The sequence below is a fragment of the Eriocheir sinensis genome, chromosome 15, assembly GCF_024679095.1.
Source record: "Eriocheir sinensis breed Jianghai 21 chromosome 15, ASM2467909v1, whole genome shotgun sequence".
NCBI lineage: Eukaryota > Metazoa > Arthropoda > Malacostraca > Decapoda > Varunidae > Eriocheir > Eriocheir sinensis.
Window position 1 is genome coordinate 5,878,469 of NC_066523.1, and position 22,882 is coordinate 5,901,350.

Genomic DNA, 22,882 nt, shown 5'->3' on the forward strand with positions numbered 1-22,882 from the left:
AGGGTTTGGAAGAAAGTAATTTATTTCATGTATTTGAGGTGGCCAGCTGCTAAAGACATCACCCACAACCAGTCAATCAGTCAGCTCATAGCTACGGTGGGGGACTGTATGTGTTTCGCCCCTGTTCTGTGACTCCCAAGGCGCTTTGCGTTCCGTTTCACACAACGAAGAACGAGGTAAGTTGTTTCGAGGATTATTGGAATTTATTCATATGGTGTAAGCTTTTCTGCATGTTATACCGTATCCACAACTTCTATAATAATTGTAAGTGGAAAGAGCTTTACAATCTGTAATAACCTGCTAATAAGCCAATGAAATAGTCAAGTGAAATACATTATAATTTTACTTTGTACACTAGCTTATAAATTTGCATTTAGTAAAATAAATATATGCACTCGTTAGCGATAAGGGTTCGTGTCACGGTGACTCAGCATTTTCGGCTCCTAGCTGCGTCATGTGACCTCTGTGATTCTCTCTCTCTCTCTCTCTCTCTCTCTCTCTCTCTCTCTCTCTCTCTCTCTCTCTCTCTCTCTCTCTCAGAACACAAACACAGACAACACAACTCCTTTACACTTGGTTGTATGATTTCCCCCTTACGGGGGAACGGGCCTTTGTCGTATCCTTAATTTACACTGTAACCTAAGAGTAAGAATGACAACAAACAACTTTACTATAACCTAAGAGTAAGAATGACAGATGAAATTTCAAATTAATCAACAACTTATCAAACGACATCTCACTATTGAAGGACAGAAAATATAAGTACGCGTCACTGTGACATGTGTGGTAAAGAAAGATAGACACTGAGCTACCAGTATGAATGGTCGAAAGCAAAATGACTCGTGAAAACCGGATAAACAAATCACTAAGATGCCACACGCCGCCACTTCCATTAATGCCATAAGGATCAAAGATTTTGGCCAAAGAATACATTATGCTAGAGAAAGTATAGAGACGAACATGGATAATCAGAATATGCATCATCCGCCCAAACTGCCAACTATCAAAGCTACCCGACCGTCCTCATTTCCTGTTCGTTCTCCTATTAGGCACACGGTTGCCCCTTGCTCGCAATGTCACGTACCCGTTAAACGAAGAGCAATGTTTAATAACGCTATCCTAAGAAAACAAATGACTGATTTGCTTGCGTTCATGATAAAACTTGAGCCACAGGCCTTTAGCATCAGCCTCACAGGGAAGCCCGCACTCCCGCAGTCTTACTTGGGAGGTGGGTGTGGTGGCACTCAGGCGGCTCGTGGCAAACACCGCTGGAAACATTTTCCTTTTCTCCTCGTTTCCTCAAGTAAGTTGACAGCGATTTAACATTTGAGTATCGGAAAGTAAACGCATATAAATTATGACTCGAAATATTTCTAGCACACGCGAGGCTGAACAAACACCTGGGAATGTGTTTTGCCCATTTCTCATATGAGGAAGATGTAGACGAGACTTTATTTATGTTCAATGCATGTGATGAATTTAAATCAACTGATATATCATTCTTCCTATAAATTTTCATTAAATCTATTAACTTAATCATCTACGTAATGCTCTCCTGACAGATTGATTTAACTCGTCTTAAGATAAACCCTAAGTGAGAGAGCACAGCAGTGTGAAGGAGTCTGTCCAATCACACACAAGACTTAGGGTAAGCCTGCATGGTTGTGGATGCAGCCTGTCGCTCAGTGGTGAAATCTGAACTGTCTTGTGTGGCTAGCCGCTGGCATTTCCTGGCTGAGTGCAAACATTAATTACTGCACGTCCAGGAAATGCTAGTCGCACTTCCTACAGCTAGAGTGCGAATATATCACTACACGTTTAAAGAATGCTCTTGATCCAGAGGTACAGCTGACATGAAAGGTAAGTCAGCAGAATATGAGAATGATCGGGTGAGTATTAGACAGAGGCATAATAACCGATCCCAGACATGACCTTGGGGCGGGTCCCTTCGCAGGAGCAGAGGCGGAGCTTCTTATTACAGCTGAAATTTATTTGTTTTCTTTTGGTTGCTTTTCACACTGATGATTACACATGAATATATGCTATGAATCATTATTTCCAAATTAATTTTCACTTGGAGACCGTGGGTTACAACTTACAACTAATAAGAGACTATTATCATTTATCTTGGTCTTTGGTTGCAAGTCCCGGGAGGCGGGACCTTGGCTGCGTCAGCAGGCCTTCCATCTGTCTCCACTCCGCCAGGAAATCAAATCAAAGTTGAACGTTTTAGATTTACTATTGCAGTACTCACCCATATGTAGTTTTTTTTTTTTTTTTAACTAATTGTAGTCTGTTTCTCATGATCAGGCTTGTGTCACAACTCACTTACACGATCTTGACTCCCGACGTTAAAAAATGTCACACTGCCAGACATACGTTACGACCATCGTAAATAGACCACATCGAAACGACGTTGTTGAGATGAATATCCAACGGTCGTGGTTTATTGCCGACGAGTGACAGATGTACGTCGGGGAGGGCGCCGATTGTTTTGAAATTTCTAATACTGTCGACGTGGCCTGACGTCGGGAGGCGTCGGGAATCAAGATCGTGAATGTGACACTAGACTTAGTGTAACCTATATGACTCTGGTCTGTTTACTCCTAAGCAAATCGTCCCTTACTTATTAAAATAACCTTGTGGCGACATTGTTCGTAGACTAAACAAATATCACTCAACTTCAGATATAGTTTCACTATGGAAAACGAAAAATAAAATAGTTTTCAGTGTTCGTATATTTACGTCTGAAAACTTGAGTGTCACTAATGTGCTACAAACCTAATTGGCAAGAAACACAATGACTCATCCAGAGAAAAAAGAATAAAGATAAAAATAACATGACCAAAAAGGGACTTTGACGTACGTTCTGTAATACTTTTTGGTTCGGCAGGAGTGACGGCGTGGCACGATGGGCGTGGAGACGTGGCTGCTGCTGGCGACGGTGGCGGTGCTGGCGTGGCTCTACTCCAGGTGGCGCCACAGCTACTGGGCCTCAAGGGGTGTGCCCTCCCCGCCAGCCCTGCCCTTCATCGGACATTTCCACAAGTCGATGCTCATGAACAGGAAGCCGTGGGAGTTCCAGACTGAGGCAAGATTATTATTACCATGTCAACTCAGTGCTTCTTAATTGATTATTAGTATAACTCTTCCCTGTTTCATTGTAAGGCGTATGGATGCACTTTATATATGTATATATATATATATATATATATATATATATATATATATATATATATATATATATATATATATATATATATATATATATATATATATATATATGTGTGTGTGTGTGTGTGTGTGTGTGGCTTTATTTGCGGCGTCGCCGCCGCATCGTCGTATTGTCGACGACTCCTCGCCGAAAGTTGACAATGTCGTGAAGGTGCACGACGGTTTGGTGCAGCACCAAGTCATCGTGACCCTTCACGTAAATCTGACGACTCGTGGCACACATCAGCGACACGCCACGATTGCCAACGATTATTTTTCACGATTAGTAACAATCATGGATTTTTGACACATCATGACTTTATCTTCGCCATTTACGGCGAAGTGAGAGAAGGGCTGAACATTTTGAAGTTGACCGGTGGTGGGCGGCGACATCTATACGCTGAGTATACGGTCATCAAAATTATTCGGCAATGCATGGCGGCTTGCCACCGACCATCCCCAATCCTTACCGCCAATTTTCTGCCACCGGCAGAAGATGGGGGATGATCGGGACCGTGACCGTGAATGTGTGCGAAGGCTACCAAGTCTAAGGAATTCCTGTTGTCAATGGCTCTAAGACAAAGTGGTCCGCTGTGCTCTAATGCTTGGTGTACTGTCTGCGTGAGGTGCATGGTTGAGAACCTATTCCGAAAACCAGAATGCTAGGCTGCTTAGAATTCTGCCGGTCTTTCTGAAATTTTGTTTGTGATTATTTCTGTAAATTTGTAGATAAGTGACAGTATGGTGATAGGACGATAAAAAAAAATTCTGGTCACATGATCATGACTGCATTTTTCCAAATTTTTGGATTTTTTTATAGTTTTTATGGATTACTATATATGGCATCCTACAGCACCTTCCCCAGGAGCTTTTCCGCTTTTCATATTTCTTAGTGCTTCTTTAATTTCACCTTTAATTTTTGCCGGGATATCTGTGATCTCCACTCCTGCTTCATTCGGGGCCTCAATATCTGACGGCTAAAGGTCACCGTAAAACTATCCAACGACCTGTATTAGTTCGTTCCTGTCGTACGTGAGTTGACCTTTTGGTTTTATTATGTCCCAGATCTGCTTCTTCCCTATAGTGAATTATTTCTTAACTGGTTTTACACTAGAATCTGAAATTAGCGCTTCGTTGATTATGATCGTGCTGAACTTTGCCATGTCTACTTGTTTTTCTTCTCATGTAGTCTATAGTTTTTATAAGTTCTGCTGCTATTTTATCTTCAGCTGATTGTGCTCTTCATGTTGTTTGCGTTTCTCCATTAGCAGTTTAGTTTCTGAATAGATTTTACAGTGATTTTGTTTTCTTGCTTTATATACTGCTAGAAGTGCAGTTTCTTTCAAAATTTTTGTTGAGTTTTCGTTAATTACTTTAATAATAAGATTTTTTTTTTTTTAAGATAGCGTATGTCTTGGTGATTACTATTTATAGGAATTCGGGCTTTCTATTATGTAAGCTCATGATATTTGTTAGTTACTTTCTTACAAAGACATTTCTGCCTTCTCAGATTGATCATGATTTCTAATTGAACCATTCTGTAGTGACAACTAACATTTACTTTATGGAGGACTTACAAATTGTATTAGGTTCTGCCTGTTTGTGAGGAAATAGTCAATATACTTATTACTCCAAAGGAGATTTCCAAGTCCACCCTCGGTGCGCCTTTTGTTAAAGAGTGAAGTTTTACATTTTGTTTTCATATATTTTTTTCAGTATAATTTACAAATCAATAAAATAATTGTTAAAATGCTGACTCGCTTTTTCTTTTCAGTTGCGCAGCAGGTTCAGGGAGCCGTCAATGTGTGGCCTGTATGAGTTTTTCAAGCCTGTCTTGATGGTCTGGGATACTGAAATGTTAAAGCACATTCTTGTAAAAGACTTTGATCACTTCACTGACAGAAGACAATTCAGTTTAGATAGTGGTTTCCATGAAAGGGATAAAATGATGATGGAGATGCTGTCAATAAAGAACGGTCCCCAGTGGAAGGGTCTGCGGCCCATCATGTCTCCCACCTTCACCTCAGGCAAGATGAAAAGTATGTACCCTCTGGTGTGCGAGAAGGCCGATGCTCTGGTCAAGTTTTCGATGAACCAAGCAACCAAACAGCCTCACGTGGACATGAAGAAAAACTTTGGCCGATTCACAATAGATACAATTGCATCTTGTGCGTTTGGTCTTGAGTGCAATTCTCTGGTGAATGAAAAAGCCGAATTCCCTCGTAAGGCAGAAATCTTTTTCAATATGACAGGGTTGAGGCTTCTGAAATTTGTAATCATGATGGTTGCTCCTAAAATATTAAGAACCTTCAATATAAGCGTAAATCCCCCGGAGACAGACTTCTTCATCAACGCTGCGAAAGCGACCATTGCAGCCAGGAAGGCGGGGCAGAAACGCGGAGACTTTCTGGACCTGATGCTGGAGGTGCTGGATAACCCCGACAATCCGGACAGTAAACACGGTAAGCCATAGTCACAAGTAATCGGCACTGGCAAACTGCAAATATGCTTGTCATCTTTCCCGGTGAGAAGTTTTTTTGAGAAAGTTGCTTCGAGTACCTGTTATTAATAGGCTGCCTCAAAGTAACTCTTGCAAGAAGAGTTTCTGTAAGTAGCTCTTTAGAAAAGCTGCCTTGACGTAACCGTTTAGGAAGGTTAATTCAACGAAGCTATTAGGGGAAAGCTGCCTTGATAAAGCTATATGAAAAAACACTTTGACGCATTAATTACTAATAATTAGGCTACTCCGACCTAAATGATAGTTGAGGGTTATCTTAACGTGTCTATTGGGCAAAGATTGACCCTAAGTAGCCAAAGGAAGGTCTCTCGAAGTAGCTACTGGGATAAGGTTATTCTAAGCCTATACCAACTCTTAGTACAAGATGCCATTCGAAATATAACTCTGAAATCATCATCATTATTATTATTTTTTGTTGATGCAGTGTTGAGCGACATGACTCTTGTGGCCCAATGCGTGATGTTCATCATCGCCGGCTACGACACCACCGCCTCCTTGTTGGCCTCTTCCTCCTTCCTGCTGGCTAAAAACAAGGACGAACAGCAGCGCCTCCGAGACGAGGTGCGGCAGATCGTGGCCGAGCACGGCGACCTCACCTACCACGGCATCATGGAGAACAAGCTGCTCGACGCTTGTCTACAAGGTAATCACATTAGTTTCTTTCTCATCATCTGATGCATCCGGTGTTGCTGATTTCGGCTAGAGGCAATGAACCTTATGATTTAAAGGATATGGTCCTCTGGTACGCTCATAATTAATGAAATCTCGGTCACTCATTTCAATTTTCTTTATCAGAAACTCTTCGTCTCTACCCACCCGCTACAGCGTTGGAACGTTCGTGCACCAAAACTTACACGTACGTAAGATAATCTTCAGTACAGGGGAAGGGGTCGAAAGCACACCAGTTTCATGTTTGCAGATATTGAAGATGAATAAATACTAATATTTTATTTTACTTAAATTCTTCATGTACTCGGCCTAGTTATCGTCGTCTCCCGTTAGACCTTTTGAATGGATCATTGGTTTCCCTAGGTTGCCTGGTACTGACCTGACTCTCGAGCCCGGTGACCTGGTGCAAGTGCCAGTCTGGGGCATCCACCACGACTCCCGCTACTGGCCAGACCCCGATGCGTTCATTCCAGATCGCTTCCTGCCTGAGAACAAGAGCAACATACAGCCCTTCACCCACATCCCCTTCGGAATGGGGCCCAGGAACTGTTTAGGTGACGACCCTTAAATAGAAGCTAATCATCACTTGTTCCAAAGATCTGCTTGTCGAAATAACTGTTGAGTTTTAAGGAACACCAAGTAATGTGTTCCTTCTGGTGCTTACAGCCATGCGGTTTGCCCTGATGGAGGCCAAGGTGGCGCTGGCCAAGTTGCTGCTGGAGGCCGAGCTGGAGCCGGCGCCGGGCCACGAAGACCTTGTTGTGACAGGTGCAGGAGGCCTACTGCGTCCAAAAGATGGAGTGAAGTTGCTGCTGAAGCCACTCAAGGAAGAGTAAATCACAACATGAGCATTTTGCCAGATAGCAATTGGAACACTACTACTACCACATTAGGCCTATTCAAATATACTACGGCAAGGCTAATAAAAGCTCATAAAGAATCGTGTTGTTTTTCACCAATACACACAATCACTTCACCTAACTATAATCGTTTACTGCCCATACATTCCATTACTCAAAGTCCTATTGATGCATGCACGAAATTTATGACTACTATGCATTTCAAGGCTAGCGACATATCGTTTTATTGCAATAGCGTCTAAAATAGGTTGCTGATTGACATGGCATTAAAACACATTGTGTTTCAGACACCGACGTAATTAGGAAAAATATAACCAAGTATCTACTCTGCTTCATTAGGGTAGTTGTCTTAGAGACATGCCATCAAAATTTGATCGAAAAGCGAGTCATCAAAAAGCCAAATGGCAACTGGGGCACTGGGAGCGGGCCTTGGCTGAGGTGTGTCTACCATGACGTATGGCCGTGACGTGTACTCTTGCCACGCCCCAGAATCATTGACTACTAAATAATGTAAAACGTGTACTGAAATATATTGCTCTGTGATGGACTTTAAGGATACTGAACCGGGCTTGTGCAGGAATTAATTCATATTCGACCTCAGTTGAGGCTATTGCCCTAATACAATTAATTAGCAGGAATCGGCGGTTTCCCCGACGTACACACACTCAAAAAACTATCGTTACACATTCAGCACGATGCAAACTGATACCAAGGACGAAGCCATTGGAAACGGGCTACTCATGTTTGTATCACTGCGTGTGTTGGGTGTGGGTTCACTTGCGTGAACCAAGCGAGCGGGACTCGTAAATGAAGCAGTCAAATTTGAGCTGGCACAGTAACGCTTCATGAAACACACAGGTCGAGTCTTAGTCGAAGTTGATTGATCTGTGTTCTATGTAGCTATAATATTGTAGTGTTTGGGGTGGTGAAATTATGCTTTAACACCTCACACACAAGTGAAGAGTTGAAATTTCGTCCATTTAGGATACAATAAGATAAACACCTGGCGGTGATGAATCACTCAGGATTCGGATATCAGAGTGAATCCCACTAACTGATCGTCACATACGGCTCCACTGAGCCTAGGAGGTTACGTGAAACTTACCTAACCCTTATGATAGATTTATAGTGGATTATAAACTTGACTTATCACCCAAATGGTAAGATAACGTTGGCATTGATTTCACTAGTATAGCATGCACCACTCGAGTCACGGTATTCGCTTGTCTCAAAATAATCATGAAATGCACCCAATAAGATTAATTATCTAATAATTCTCGGCGAGTCATTATACCAACATGGACAAATTAACTCCTGCATGCAAGCTATTTAATAAATTACTCTTCTCCAGGGACGACTAATTTCGGCAATTCAAAACGCCCGCGCCAAATTCCTTTTTCGTCAACTTAAAAAGCGCGCAAAGTTCCTACTTTTTATTAGGCAATGAGGCAGCACTGAAGAGAAGGGTAGCCCAGGAGTAGATTGAAACAACCTGTAGAAGTCCATGCAACTCTGTTTAAACTTTATCTTTCTTACCAGCAAAGCTTTTAGCGTTGCAATTTGAAGTTGTGTTTTTTTTTTTTCAGATGCCCACAACTTGTTCATAAAAGAAAAGACACGTTCAGTGGAAGCATTAGGGGGGACCAGATACCATATCTAATCCAGGAAGAAGACAGAATGTGCTACATTCTGTGAAGTTTTCATGCCAATCAAAGCACTACAATAAGCAAGACACCAATAAGATGAGAAAAAAATTTCAGGAGCCGTTTTCTCGAAAACGTGCAATTTTCACTTCAAAAAATTTCAAAAACTCAACAAAAAATCTCAGAGTCCATTGTGATATATCAATGAAAAGTACAACTAAAGAGCTATTTTTTGTGTGGAGGAAATTTGGAAAAGATGAAAAAAACATGCTAAAAAAAAGTATAGAAAATCGAAGGTGAATTTTTTTTATTTTTTTTTTCTCGAAAACTAAAGAAAACTTTACAATTTCATCCACACAAAATAAAGATATATAAACAAGGTTTCTATACAATTTTTTTGAACTCGATTGACAAAAAAATAAAAGCTCCAAAATAAAAACAAAAAAAATGAAGTTGTTTCAGTATCCCCTTCAGTTTCACCCAAATTTCGTGAAATTTGCAGAATCACGTTGATGAACAGCAACAAGCAACATACTTAAATTTCAAAGCCATAGGATCTACCATATGCCCAGGAGGTACCCCCCCAGACCTCCCCCTTAACCCATAAACCTCGGGCTAGGGGTCTATTGTCGCTCTCCCAGCGCGCGAGCGATACTGCAAATTTTTGGAAAAATAGGTGTTGTTCACCAATGCCCTGTGTGGTAATTTCAAACGAAAACATAATAGTTTTTACTGCTATCTCATCGCCAATCCTTCCTCCTCATGATGAAAGATATTGGAAGTGTCTAGGTTGAACCACGGCAGAGATATGATGTTGGGAAGAGGTACCATTTTCGGCCAAGCCGAGCGCACTTGTTCGTGCGGGTGCTGTTGACCTGGGCCTTGGTCTCCTGCCTCGCCCCGCGCCATCACACAGTACGTAGGCATCCTTTCCTACCAGCTCGATTATTCATATTAGGCTACATATTTCGTATGTTTGACTCTCATAAAAAATACCTTCTTCCGAAAATAAATGTTTTTTTTTATTACATGCAGAAAAAAGCTTCCATAAGCACAGTACAATTATGGCATATATACACTCATTAGGCTACATATTACGCAGGTTTGACGCTCATAAAATAACTCTTTACGAAACTGAATGTGTTTTTGCTATTATATGCGAAGAAAATCTTTCATAAACACTGTACAAATATGGAATACATAAACATATTAGGCTACATATTACGCGTGTTTGTAGCTTACATAAAAATAAATCCTTACAAAACTGAATAACTTCTCTGCCTTTATATGTACAAGAAATACTTTCATAAACAGAAATATAACATGCGGTGGCTGAGCGCGCTCCCTGAGAATAGGGGTAGAGGAACAGGGGCCCGCTGGCGCGCTCCCTTCCTCCACGCATTCAGACACAGGGAAATCATTATCAGCACGTCTCTCCATTACAATGGTCTGTAGTGCTCTGGGAGGTTGCGTGAAACGTAGGACAGGGATGCCATCAACCACTGAAAGTAATAATTACGTCACGGGATTACAGATCTTGGCGGGAGAGCAGAGAGCGGGAACTCCCGCCACCCGAAGCTCTCCGCCCGAGCGGGAATTCCCGTCACCCGAAGCGTATGGGTTAAGCAGCACATTGGTCGGGGTGTGGCGGATAAAGTGGGCGGCCCTGGCTTCACCTCTCCGCAGCAAGCCGGCTTCTGCAGGGTTAGCGGGCGGTGGCGGGGCAGGACAGCATGTAGTGCACCAGCGGGCGCCTGGTGCGCCCCTCGCAGTGCTCGCACGTCCGCCCCACGAAGTCGTTGGCGAGCTCCTCTCTCGTGCAGTAGCCCAGCCTGAGGCGCTGTAGCAGCACGCCGTCTATTCTGGGCTGCTGCTGGGCGGGGTGTAGTGGGTGGTAGGCCGTGGCTGTAGCATAACACGCCGCCTGCCTCTTCCTTGCCTCCAGACCTCGGTGTTGCTGGTAGGCTTCGCTGGTTGCCGCCCGCCTAGTCTGTGCCTTGGTCTGCGACAGGCTTGGTGACCGTGGGTGCCTGGGTTGCCCTCTTGGCCGCCTTGTCCGCCGCGTCGTTACCTTGCACGCCCACGTGGCTGGGGATCCAATTGAGCCGGACCCGCCTGCCCTGCGCTGCGAGACTCTGCAGGACGTCCAGGGGCTGGATTCATCATACCATTTACCGGACCTCTGTCTGGTAAGTTTCGCGGTATCTCCGCCCACCCGGTAAATCTGCATTCATCAACCACTTACCGGACCCTTGGTAAGGCCAAAAGTTACCGCGGCTCCGAGCACCCTAAGTGAGTTACCGCAGGCGTGCTAAGTGGGTAAACACTGCCGCGGCTCATGTTCGGAGGCGATTTTGAGCCTATATATATTTTTACCTCGTGACGTGCCCTACACCATCAGAAGTAGAAAACCATGCAGATTTAGGATCTGGTTTTGTAAAAGCGATGTGACGTAAACCAGCTGAGTACGAAGGAGTTGAAGAGAAATAAATGCAAGAAAATGTGTACTCCCTATTCATTTAACTCTGATTTTCGTATGTGTATTTACAGATTATTATTACAATTTTATGCTTGTGTGATGCAGAATTTTCTCAGGAAGATGATGGTGGTCTTCATTTTTCTCAAAAATGAATGTTGGCGTCAGGAAATGGGGTGGGAGTGAGGTGTGTGAAGTCGTCGGTTTGGGATGAACTGGGCGCACCCGTGCACGGCCTCAGGCGGCTTCACTTGCAGGCCGCAGTCTATAGTATGTAGGTCTGTGGAACTGTCCACCCACATGACTTTTCCCTGCTTGTTAAAACACTTCAGAGGGAATAATGTTCTTATCTGTGACAGTCACCTCCCGACCCAAGTCTCCAATATTCTTGCTGTGGAGTTTAGCGTCGTAGAATTTTGCTCTGACCTCCTCCACACTACTCACGAAGCCACTCACGCCATTCACCAAGCAGCCATAGCTTCCCACGCCCACACCCATTTCTTGGCTGCACCAGTGAGGCATGATGACAATGGCCCCCTAGCCAATTTTGGTTGCGAGGGGTGAGTATGGGCAAACATTAGAATAATACCCAATCTTGTGATAGCGAGGCACGCTGTTGGCGTTAGCGACGGAAAACTATGAAGGTAACATACACAAATGTTCATAATATAGGCTACATGATCGAGTATATTTTTATTTCAAGGATAAATATAGAGATAACGTACATTCAATCGTAAAAAACGCATCTAATTGAGGGATTACAACGCTAATTATTTGTTTTAAGGCAGTATTTACGCCTGTACAATACACATGTCTTGATTTTGAAGTCTGTGTTTTAGTAAACAAACGACACGTGAAAGCTGAAATACAGCATCAAAGGTTGCACGTGATTGGCTATCCAGCCCAACCAATCGTTGCTAGGATACGAGTTACCGGAGCGTTACCATACCGTTGATGAATCCCGTGTTTCAAAGATGCCGCAGCTCTGGTAGCGCTCCCGTAAATGTGAGAGACACCGGAGGCGTGGCTGGTAAGATTGATGAATCCGGGCCGATGGCGGTGGTGAGGCCTATGTTGTCCCTCGGCTGGGTCCGCTGAAGGGTCTGCAGCGCCGTCCGCGAGTCCGTGTGGATCACCACAGTGGCCTCCCGGCGGAGCTGGGCGTGTTGCAGGGTGTGGAGGATGGCCACCAGCTCCGTCCGGAGGGTGGAGCAGTGGTCTGATGTTCTCCACGCCCTCTCCAGACCACCCGTGACGAAGGCGGCGCCGGTCCTTTCGCTATCCGGATCCACCGACCCATCAGTGAAGTAGACGGCGCTGTCCAGCTCGGTGACCTGAGAGATGGCTCTGAGGGCGTGCTGGCGTAGCTCCGGTGTGTTGCAGAGCGTAGAATCCCAACGTTAGAAAATGTCGCGCTGCCAGACTACGTTACGACCATCGTAAATAGACCACGTCGAAACGACGTTGTTGGGACGTTGTTTATTGCTGACGGGTGTGTGAATGATGTACGTCGGGGAAGGCGCCGATTCCTGCTAATTAATTGTATTAGGGTAATAGCCTCAACTGAGGTCGAATATGAATTCATTCAAGCACGGTTCAGTATCCTTAAACTCCATCACAGAGCAATATATTTCAGTGCACGTTTTACATTATTTAGTAGTCAATGATTGGAGGGCGTGGCAAGAGTACACGTCACGGCCATACGTCATGGTAGATACACCTCAGCCCGCTCCCAGTGCCCCAGTTGCCATTTGCCTTTTTGATGACTCGCCTTTCGATCAAATTTTGATGGCATGTCTCTAAGACAACTACCCTAATGAAGCAGAGTAGATACTTGCTTATATTTTTCCTAATTACGTCGGTGTCTGAAACACAATGTGTTTTAATGCCATGTCAATCAGCAACCTAGTTCAGACGCTATTGCAATAAAACGATATGTCGCGGGCCTTGAAATACATAGTAGTCATAAATTTCGTGCATGCATCAATAGGACTTTGAGTAATGGAATGTATGGGCAGTAAACGATTATAGTTAGGTGAAGTGATTGTGCGTATTGGTGAAAAATAACGGAAGATAAGCACGATTCTTTATGAGCTTTTATTAGCCTTGCCGTAGTATATTTGAATAGGCCTAATGTGGTAGTAGTAGTGTTCCAATTGCTATCTGGCAAAATGCTCATGTTGTGATTTACTCTTCCTTGAGTGGCTTCAGCAGCAACTTCACTCCATCTTTTGGACGCAGTAGGCCTCCTGCATTTGTCACAACAAGGTTTTCGTGGCCCGGCGCCGGCTCCAGCTCGGCCTCCAGCAGCAACTTGGCCAGCGCCACCTTGGCCTCCATCAGGGCAAACCGCATGGCTGTAAGCACCAAAAGGAACACATTACTTGGTGTTCCTTACAACTCAACAGTTATTTCGACAAGCAGATCTTTGGAACAAGTGATGATTAGCTTCTATTTAAGGGTCGTCACCTAAACAGTTCCTGGGCCCCATTCCGAAGGGGATATGGGTGAAGGGCTGTATGTTGCTCTTGTTCTCAGGCAGGAAGCGATCTGGAATGAACGCATCGGGGTCTGGCCAGTAGCGGGAGTCGTGGTGGATGCCCCAGACTGGCACTTGCACCAGGTCACCGGGCTCGAGGGTCAGGTCAGTACCAGGCAACCTAGGGAGACCAATGATCCATTCAAAAGGTCTAACGGGAGACAGCGATAACTAGACCGAGTACATGAAGAACTTAAGTAAAATAAAATATTAGTATTTATTCATCTTCGTTATCTGCAAACATGAAACTGGTGTGCTTTCGACCCCTTCCCCTGTACTGGAGATTATCTTACGTACGTGTAAGTTTTGGTGCACGAACGTTCCAACCCTGTAGCCGGTGGGTAGAGACGAAGAGTTTCTGATAAAGAAAATTGAAATGAGTGACCGAGATTTCATTAATTATGAGCGTGCCAGAGGACCATATCCTTTAAATCATAAGGTTCATTGCCTCTAGCCGAAATCTGCAACACCGGATGCATCAGATGATGAGAAAGAAACTAATGTGATTACCTTGTAGACAAGCGTCGAGCAGCTTGTTCTCCATGATGCCGTGGTAGGTGAGGTCGCCGTGCTCGGCCACGATCTGCCGCACCTCGTCTCGGAGGCGCTGCTGTTCGTCCTTGTTTTTAGCCAGCAGGAAGGAGGAAGAGGCCAACAAGGAGGCGGTGGTGTCGTAGCCGGCGATGATGAACAGCACGCATTGGGCCACAAGACTCATGTCGCTCAACACTGCATCAACAAAAAACAATAGTAATAATGATGATTTCAGAGTTATATTTCGAATGGCATCCTGTACTAAGAGTTGCTATAGAGCAGTGGTTCCAAAACTTTTCTGGTTGCGACCCTAAATACAGTCTTGACCTGGCCTGGCAACCCCAAATGCGTAAAGATGTATTTATTTCCAATTATCTATATATGTTATACTTTCAGATATCTATGATTATGTTCTCCGCCTCCTTGCTGTCTACTCAGTGGACGAGAATTATACGTAAATGATATGCTCGTATGACGTGCCGTATTGTACCGTATGTGCATGCGAGTTTTAATACATAGCTACTTTTGTTAGTATATTTAGGAGAATCTTTGTACTGTCCTACTGAAGTAATTCAACTACAATACTAAAAAATATGAATTTGACTTATCTGTTATTTAAAAAAATCGTCCTTTATAGTATGATATAGTTATAATTATGGCTTTTTTTTCCAAGACCCTCCAGCGACCCCCAGAAACACTCGTAACCCTCATTTTGGCCGCGACCATGGGTTTGGGAACCACTGCCTTAGAATAACCTTATCCTAGTAGCTACTTCGAGAGACCTTCCATTGGCTACTTAGGGTCAATCTTTGCCCAATAGACACGTTAAGATAACCCTCAACAATCATTTAGGTCGGAGTAGCCTAAGTAATTAATGCGTCAAAGTGTTTTTTCATATAGCTTTATCAAGGCAGCTTCCCCCTAATAGCTTCGTTAAATCAACCTTCCTAAACGGTTACGTCAAGGCAGCTTTTCTAAAGAGCTACTTACAGAAACTCTTCTTGCAAGAGTTACTTTGAGGCAGCCTATTAATAACAGGTACTCCGAAGCAACTTTCTCGCAAAAGCTTCTCACCGGGAAAGATGACAAGCATATTTGCAGTTTGCCAGTGCCAATTACTTGTGACTATGGCTTACCGTGTTTACTGTCCGGATTGTCGGGGTTATCCAGCACCTCCAGCATCAGGTCCAGAAAGTCTCCGCGTTTCTGCCCCGCCCTCCTGGCTGCAATGGTCGCTTTCGCAGCGTTGATGAAGAAGTCTACCTCCGGGGGATTTACGCTTATATTGAAGGTTCTTAAGATTTTAGGAGCAACCATCACGATTACAAATTTCAGAAGCCTTAACCCTGTCATATTGAAAAAGATGTCTGCCTTACGAGGGAATTCGGCTTTTTCATTCACCAGAGAATTGCACTCAAGACCAAACGCACAAGATGCAATTGTATCTATTGTGAATCGGCCAAAGTTTTTCTTCATGTCCACGTGAGGCTGTTTGGTTGCTTGGTTCATCGAAAACTTGACCAGAGCATCGGCCTTCTCGCACACCAGAGGATACATACTTTTCATCTTGCCTGAGGTGAAAGTGGGAGACATGATGGCCCGCAGACCCTTCCACTGGGGACCGTTCTTTACTGACAGCATCTCCATCATCATTTTATCTCTTTCCTGGGCAGCATTATCGAAATTGAATTGTCTTCGGTCAGTGAAGTGATCAAAGTCTTTAACAAGAATGTGCTTTAACATTTCAATATCCCAGACCATCAAGGCAGGCTTGAAAAACTCATACAGGCCACACATTGACGGCTCCCTGAACCTGCTGCGACACTGAAAAGAAAAAGCGAGTCAGCATTTTAACAATTATTTTATTGATTTGTTGTAACTTATATTGTGAAAAAATGCATGCAAAAAAGATGTAAAATTACATTCTTTGACAAAAAAGCGCACAGAGAGCGGACTTGGAAATCTCCTTTGGAGTAATAAGTATATAGACTATTTCCTCACAAACAGGTGGGCCCTAATAAATTATGTAACATTCCTCTATAAAGTAAATGTTAATTGTCACAACAGAATGGTTCGATTATAAATCATGATCAATCTGAGAAGGTAGAAATGTCTTTGTAAGAAAGTAACTTACACATTTCATGAGCTTACATAATAGAAAGCCGGAATGCCTATAGATAGTAAGCACCGAGACATACGCGATCTTTAAAAGGAAAAAAAATCTTGATATTGAAGAAATTAACAAAAACTTAACAAAAAAGTTGAAAGAAACTGAACTTCCAGCAGGATGTAAAGCAAGAAAACAAAATCGCTTCAAACTCTTTTCAGAAACTAAACTGCTAATGGAGAAACGAAATGAAGAGCACAATCAGCTGAAAAGAAAATAGCAGCAGAACTTGTAAAACCTATGGGCTACAATAGAAGAAAAGCAAGAAGACATGATAAAGTTCAACATGATAATGATTCAACTTTTAGTGAAAAACCATTTAAGAAGTAATTCACTATAGGGAAGAAGCAGATGTGGGACATAATAAAACCAAAAGGTCAACTCACGTACGACAAGAACGAAACGAACTAATCATTTCGTTTGAGCGTTTTACGGTGACCTTTAGCCGTCAGATATTGAGGCCCCAAATGAAGCAAGAGTCGAGATCACAGATATCCCGGCAAAAATTAAAGGTGAAATTAAAGAAGCACTAAGAAGTATGAGAGAGGAAAAGCTCCCGGGGAAGATGGTGTAGGATGCCTTATATGTATAGTAATCCAGAAAAAAAAAACAATATAAAAATCCAAAAGTTTGGAAAAATGTAGTCATGATCATGTGACCAGAAAAAAAGTTATCGTCCGCTCACCATACTGCCACTTATCTACAAATTTACAGAAATAATAACAAACAAAATTTCAGAAAGACTGGCAGATTTCTAAGCACAAGACGGCGTCCGCTTGCCATCCGGTCGCCGTTCAACAGTTAATGGTCACCTGTCGGCCACCGGTGGCAGTCCGCTTGCCGTCCAGACGCAGTCCATTCGCCCACCGGACGGCAACCTTTTTTACGACCGGCAGCGACCTGAGAGGTCGGCTGGAGGTTTTAGAGCAGCACCTAAAACCTCCAGCCGTCCTTTTCGGTCGCACGGCGGACGGAGACATGACGATACACGCACGACCATGTGGGACCTCCCGCGACCTACAGGTTGCTGGAGGTCGTCAGCAGGTCGTAAAGTCAGTGTGACTGGGCCCATATATAAGTGCATCCATACGCCTTACAATGAAACGGGAAGAGTTATACTAATAATCAATTAAGAAGCACTGAGTTGTCATGGTAATAATAATCTTGCCTCAGTCTGGAACTCCCACGGCTTCTTGTTTATGAAAATCGATTTGTGAAAATGTCCGATGAAGGGCAGGGCTGGCGGCGAGGCCACGCCCCTCGAGGCCCAGTAGCTGTGGCGCCACCTGGAGTAGAGCCACGCCAGCACCGCCACCGTCGCCAGCAGCAGCCACGTCTCCACGCCCATCGTGCCGCGCCGTCACTCCTGCCGAACCAAAAAGTGTTACAGAATGCACGTAAACGTCCCCTTTTGATCATGTTATTTTTATCTTTATTTTTTTCTCTGGATGAGTCATTGTGTTTCTTGCCAATTATGTTTGTAGCACATTAGTGACACTAAAGTTTTCAGACGTAAATGTACGAACACTGAAAATATTTTATTTTTCCATAGTGAAACTATATCTGAAGTTGAGTGATATTTGTTTAGGCTACGAACAACGTCGCCACAAGGTTATTTTAATAAGTAAGGGACGATTTACTTAACAGTAACCAGACCAAAAAAATAAACACTACATATGGGTGAGTACTGCTATAGTAAATCTAAAACGTTCAACTTTGATTTGATTTCCGGGCTTAGTGGAGACAGATGGAAGGCCTGCTGACGCAGCCGTGGGTCCCGCCTCCCGGGGCTTGTAACCAAAGACCAAGATAAATGATAATAGTCTCTTAGTTGCAACCCACGGGCTCAAAGTGAGAATTAATTTGGAAATAATGATTCATAGCATATGTTCATGTGTAATCATCAGTATGAAAAGCTATCAAAAGAAAACAAATAAATTTCAGCTGTAAATAGAAGCTCCGCCTCTGCTCCTGCGAAGGGACCCGCCCCAAGGTCATGTCTGGGAACGGTTATTATGCCTCTCTAAAACTCATCCGATTATACTCATATTCTGCTGACTTACCTTTCATGTCAGCTGTACCTCTGGAGCAAGAGCATTCGGTAATGTAGTGTAGTAATATTTGCACTCCAGACAGGAAGTGCGACTGGCATTTCCTGGACGTGCAGTAATTAATTTTCACCACTGAGCGACAGGTTGCGTCCACAACTATGTAGGCTTACCGTAAGTCCTGTGCGTGGCTGGACAGACTCCCCCACACTGCTGTGCTTGAGGCAGTCACCTCTCTCACTTAGGGTTCATCTTATGACAGGTTAAATCAATCTGTCAGGAGAGCATTACGCAGCTGATAAAATTAATAATTTAATGAAAATTTATAGGATGAATGATCTATCGGAGTTGATTCAAGTTCAAAATTTATAGGATGAATGATCTATCGGAGTTGATTCAAGTTCATCTCTCATGCAACGAACAAAAATAAAGTCTCGTCTACATCTTCCTCATATGAGAAATGGGCAAAACACATTACCAGGTGTTTGTTCAGCCTCGCGTGTGCTAGAAATATTTCGAGTCATAATAATGTGTTTAGTTTCCAATACTCAAATGTTAAATAGTTGTCAACTTACTTGAGGAAACGAGGAGAAAAAGAAAATGGTTTTAGCTTTGCTTGCCAGGAGCCGCTTGAGTGCCACTCACACCCACCACATTCGCTCGCACACTGCCCCGCCCCCGGAGCGACAGTGGGATTCCATCACCGTCACGCAGGGTTGCCTAGTCTCATGAGTGGGCGCTTACCAAATCCATGAAGATTCATGGCCCGCTTGGCGCTGCTCCAACAAAAGTAACCAGAATAAGAGGCCAAAAGAGAGATCAATTTCGGGAGGAGAGGTGTATACAGATGATATAAATGATAATATCGGAATAGAGTTACATGCATGTTTGCTGATGATGTTAAAACACAAAGAACAATAAAAAATGAGGAGATACGAAAGGATCTAACAATATTAAATAAATGGTGTCATAAATGCTATTTGGAATTCAATGCAGAAAAAAACGTCATACAATATCATTTAGAAAGTATCAAAAGGCCTGACTGGGACGATGAACAAGGGACAGTAGTTTTAGGAGTAATTAACAATAACAGACTATCACCAGGCGACATATACATGAAAACTAAGAAATATGTATATGATCTGATGGGGAATATGCGAGTAGCCTTTGCACACATCGATGAGGAAATGATAAACAGGATAATTGCATCATTCGTAAGACCAACCCTGGAACATGTGGGAGTAATATGGAACCCACACTTGAAAAAAACCATGCTGACAAGGTTAGGAAGGCACAAAGAGCAGCCAAAAGATGGGTGCCAAGCCTGAGAGTTTCATCCTCGAGGAAAACTTGAAAAAAACTACAATCATTAACACTCGAAAGAGAAAGAGAAAAAAGAGGCGATATGATCATACTTAAAAGATATCTCGAAATAGAAAAAATAAAAGATTGAATTTAATGATTATAAATAAAGTATCTATTTTTTTAATAGACTATAGTCATATACGAGAGGGTGCAGCAACAACAACAACGAAAAACAAACAAAAAAAATACATAAAAAAGATAAATTTCAGCCCCCCACACTTACTACTTACTTACTTACTACCGAATACAAAATAAGTTTCACAGCTATAAAGAAAGAAAATTCATAAGTCTGAGAACACACACACACACACACACACACACACACACACACACACACACACCTCAGGAAATATGAGAGAGAGAGAGAGAGAGAGAACCACCATACCAATTATTATCTCAATGTTAACATGACGCAATAGGAAAACCGAAATGCAGTGTCACCCTGACGCGTACGAAATATCGGTAACAAGGGCGTATATGGTGAGGGCCGAGGCGACGTGAACGTAACGAGGGGCGTTCAAGGGGCCTGTGTTTCAGCAGCGTTGCCATATCATTGTTTGCTCATAGCATTCCATTTATTGGTGTCCGCCCCAAAACTGTCGTACCCACAGAGATAATGCTATTCAGTGAAGCCTTTTGTTGAAACTGTGAATTATTGATGCTTTTTTGTTGTTGTTGTTTGCTACAATATTGAAGAGTATAATGTGCCGAGTTTTATTATTATTATTTTTTTTTTACAGTAAAGGAAGTAGCTCAAGGGAAAAAAAAAGACAAAAAAGCCCGCTAATTGAGTTCGGTATGAAGGAGATGGAAGAAGCTGGTAAGACTGGGCGTGAAGTGTCGAAGAAGGAAGGCGATACGAATATGAAGAACGAAAATAGTGATGCATATAGCCTAATGGCCTTGATGACCGAAGCAAAACAGAAGCCTTGAAGACAGAAGGAAACAACGAAATCACTGCCTCTACTAAAAGGAGTATAGCTGAGTAGCCAAAAGAGAAGAGGTCTGGTAACGTTGACTGTCGACGCTTTCGCCTCTCACAACAAACATTTCCCAAGGCCACAAGCGAGACAACTGCTACAGGCGGGTTCCCATGAGTGTTTTTCACGTTCACGGTGCAGCAGGGGCCTTGTCGAATTATCATCATGGGGTTCTAAAACTACCCATGGAAATACTATGCCCATAAAACCCCTTTCAAAGCCTTATCAAATGTGGGTATGTGAAGCCCGAATGCTATGGAAATGCGTTGTGGGGCTTAGAGGATAAAGAGTAAGATTGCATTTATCTTTATTGATGTAGATTACTAGATATGAGAGGACCGGGCATGTTAGGCAACTCTCTCTCTCTCTCTCTCTCTCTCTCTCTCTCTCTCTCTCTCGTGAAGTAGAGGAGAGGCGTGCAGGGGTGGAGTAGAAAAGAGGCATGCAGGGTAAAGGGAGAAGAGTTATCTTGAGTGCGAGGGTCAAGGAGGAGAACGTTGGTATTTATATTAGGGAAGGTTGAGAGAGAGAGAGAGAGAGAGAGAGAGAGAGAGAGAGAGAGATTGTCAGCTGGTCCGTGTGGCGTCATTGTGTGGAGGATAAGTGAAGGGTATTTAGGTATTTAAAGCTCCTTAGGACATTATGTAAGAGACTAAGAGTATGATAGAGAGTGATGGTAAGGTCAGTGTGTTCTTAGGGTGAGGGGTGACTGGGTACGAGCAGATAGAGACAACAGAGGGAAATGTTTTTATATAGGGGAGTGTTCAAGGGAAAGCTTCGCTGTGATCCATAGTTGCTCAGTGCTTGTTGACACGAAGCATCTGTGACCTCATTTACATCATAACGTCTGTACAGAGTCTTGGGGTGTGTACAGGATCAACTGGTACTTACTTCTCTCTAAACCAGAGTTAATGTACGAAGCAATACTGATATTCACTCAACAGTTTATCATTATTTCCCTGCTGCTGTTATCCATGTATTTGATATTGCCATAATTTTGTTCAACATCCCGTTATGACAGTGTCAAACTGGTGCCAGCGTGGTCACTGTCTGATGTTGCCAGAGGGACTTTCAACAGTGTCATTATTTTTGTTTGTGAGGAAGATTCTTTAGTTAGCTATTTGAACGTCTTCCTATACATTTCAACATTTTTGTGAGGGGATTGACAACACATCGTTAAACACCACGAGCAAGACACCCATGCAGCTCACCTCTTTTCTTCCACTGAGCACGCATGACTCTGTGTTTGATTTTGGTTAAGCCAGAAAGTTGAAGCGTTTTATCCGCTCTTGTATCTCCTCAAGTAATGTGTGAAGGCTATCCAGTCTTCGACTCAAGTCCGACTTTGGGTAGTCATGCACGCTCCAAGAATCCAGCCATTCATCACTCCCTGCTGGTTGGCAAGCGAGTGGATTCAGAGAAAAACGAAAGAAAGGCACCTCCATGTCAGGGTTGTTGTGCGCTTTAGCTGAAGGATCCACCACCACCCCAGCTTCAAAACTGAAAAAGAGACGGAGCTGTGGGCTGAGGCAACGTGCAGCATCGTGTGCACGCCTCCTAAGGTACCATCCCTCACCTTGACTTATCCTGACAGTTCCCGTTTTTGCATTGTATCTTCTTTTATTCCCTTGCGGTTTCTCTTCTTTTCTGTGGCTTTTTTTTTTCTACACGCACATATATTGAGTACCATTTTATAGGTGTGTGGTAGTGGTGATAGGGGCTGTGTGTGTTTGAAACCTGCTTTAAGTGTTGTACATTAATAATATCAGCCAAGGCCTTCCTGAAAGCAAGATAGATAGATAAATAGATAGACAGACAGATAGATAGATAGATAGATAGATAGATATAGATATAGATATAATAGGTTAAA

At 43.2% G+C, this 22,882-nt stretch overlaps 2 protein-coding genes across 4 annotated transcripts; one reads left to right on the forward strand and one right to left on the reverse strand.

Moving 5' to 3' along the window:
- The first annotated feature begins 1,152 nt into the window (after positions 1 to 1,152).
- LOC126998829 (cytochrome P450 3A41-like) lies at positions 1,153 to 7,341 on the forward strand. 2 transcript variants are annotated; one of them, XM_050860964.1, is made up of 8 exons: positions 1,173 to 1,303; positions 1,563 to 1,648; positions 2,894 to 3,091; positions 4,988 to 5,675; positions 6,156 to 6,374; positions 6,527 to 6,587; positions 6,764 to 6,954; positions 7,067 to 7,341. In XM_050860964.1, exons 3-8 carry the CDS (start codon positions 2,912 to 2,914, stop codon positions 7,234 to 7,236), a joined length of 1,509 nt encoding a protein of 502 aa, XP_050716921.1. In that variant the 5' UTR covers positions 1,173 to 1,303; positions 1,563 to 1,648; positions 2,894 to 2,911; the 3' UTR covers positions 7,237 to 7,341. The 2 variants fall into 2 exon arrangements, with proteins under 2 accessions (XP_050716919.1, XP_050716921.1); XM_050860962.1 differs by lacking the exon at positions 1,563 to 1,648 and having other exon boundaries at positions 1,153 to 1,303.
- A 4,718-nt stretch (positions 7,342 to 12,059) lies between these two features.
- LOC126998828 (cytochrome P450 3A41-like) lies at positions 12,060 to 19,399 on the reverse strand. 2 transcript variants are annotated; one of them, XM_050860960.1, is made up of 8 exons: positions 19,243 to 19,399; positions 18,841 to 18,940; positions 17,788 to 17,985; positions 15,589 to 16,276; positions 14,429 to 14,647; positions 14,216 to 14,276; positions 13,849 to 14,039; positions 12,060 to 13,736 (listed from the first exon to the last, which is right to left on the reverse strand). In XM_050860960.1, exons 3-8 carry the CDS (start codon positions 17,965 to 17,967, stop codon positions 13,567 to 13,569), a joined length of 1,509 nt encoding a protein of 502 aa, XP_050716917.1. In that variant the 5' UTR covers positions 17,968 to 17,985; positions 18,841 to 18,940; positions 19,243 to 19,399; the 3' UTR covers positions 12,060 to 13,566. The 2 variants fall into 2 exon arrangements, with proteins under 2 accessions (XP_050716917.1, XP_050716918.1); XM_050860961.1 differs by lacking the exon at positions 18,841 to 18,940 and having other exon boundaries at positions 19,243 to 19,395.
- Positions 19,400 to 22,882: the final 3,483 nt, after the last annotated feature.

What these genes read in the sequence shown, in the direction of transcription:
- LOC126998828 (XM_050860960.1), bottom strand. Translation starts at nt 17,967, where the DNA reads ATGGGCGTGGAGACGTGGCTGCTGCTGGCGACGGTGGCGGTGCTGGCG. An exon ending in CAATCCGGACAGTAAACACG is followed by an intron (nt 14,648 to 15,588) that starts GTAAGCCATAGT and finishes TTGTTGATGCAG; the next exon opens with TGTTGAGCGACATGAGTCTT. An exon ending in GCTCGACGCTTGTCTACAAG is followed by an intron (nt 14,277 to 14,428) that starts GTAATCACATTA and finishes TTTCTTTATCAG; the next exon opens with AAACTCTTCGTCTCTACCCA.
- LOC126998829 (XM_050860962.1), top strand. Translation starts at nt 2,912, where the DNA reads ATGGGCGTGGAGACGTGGCTGCTGCTGGCGACGGTGGCGGTGCTGGCG. An exon ending in GCTCGACGCTTGTCTACAAG is followed by an intron (nt 6,375 to 6,526) that starts GTAATCACATTA and finishes TTTCTTTATCAG; the next exon opens with AAACTCTTCGTCTCTACCCA. An exon ending in TCGTGCACCAAAACTTACAC is followed by an intron (nt 6,588 to 6,763) that starts GTACGTAAGATA and finishes TGGTTTCCCTAG; the next exon opens with GTTGCCTGGTACTGACCTGA.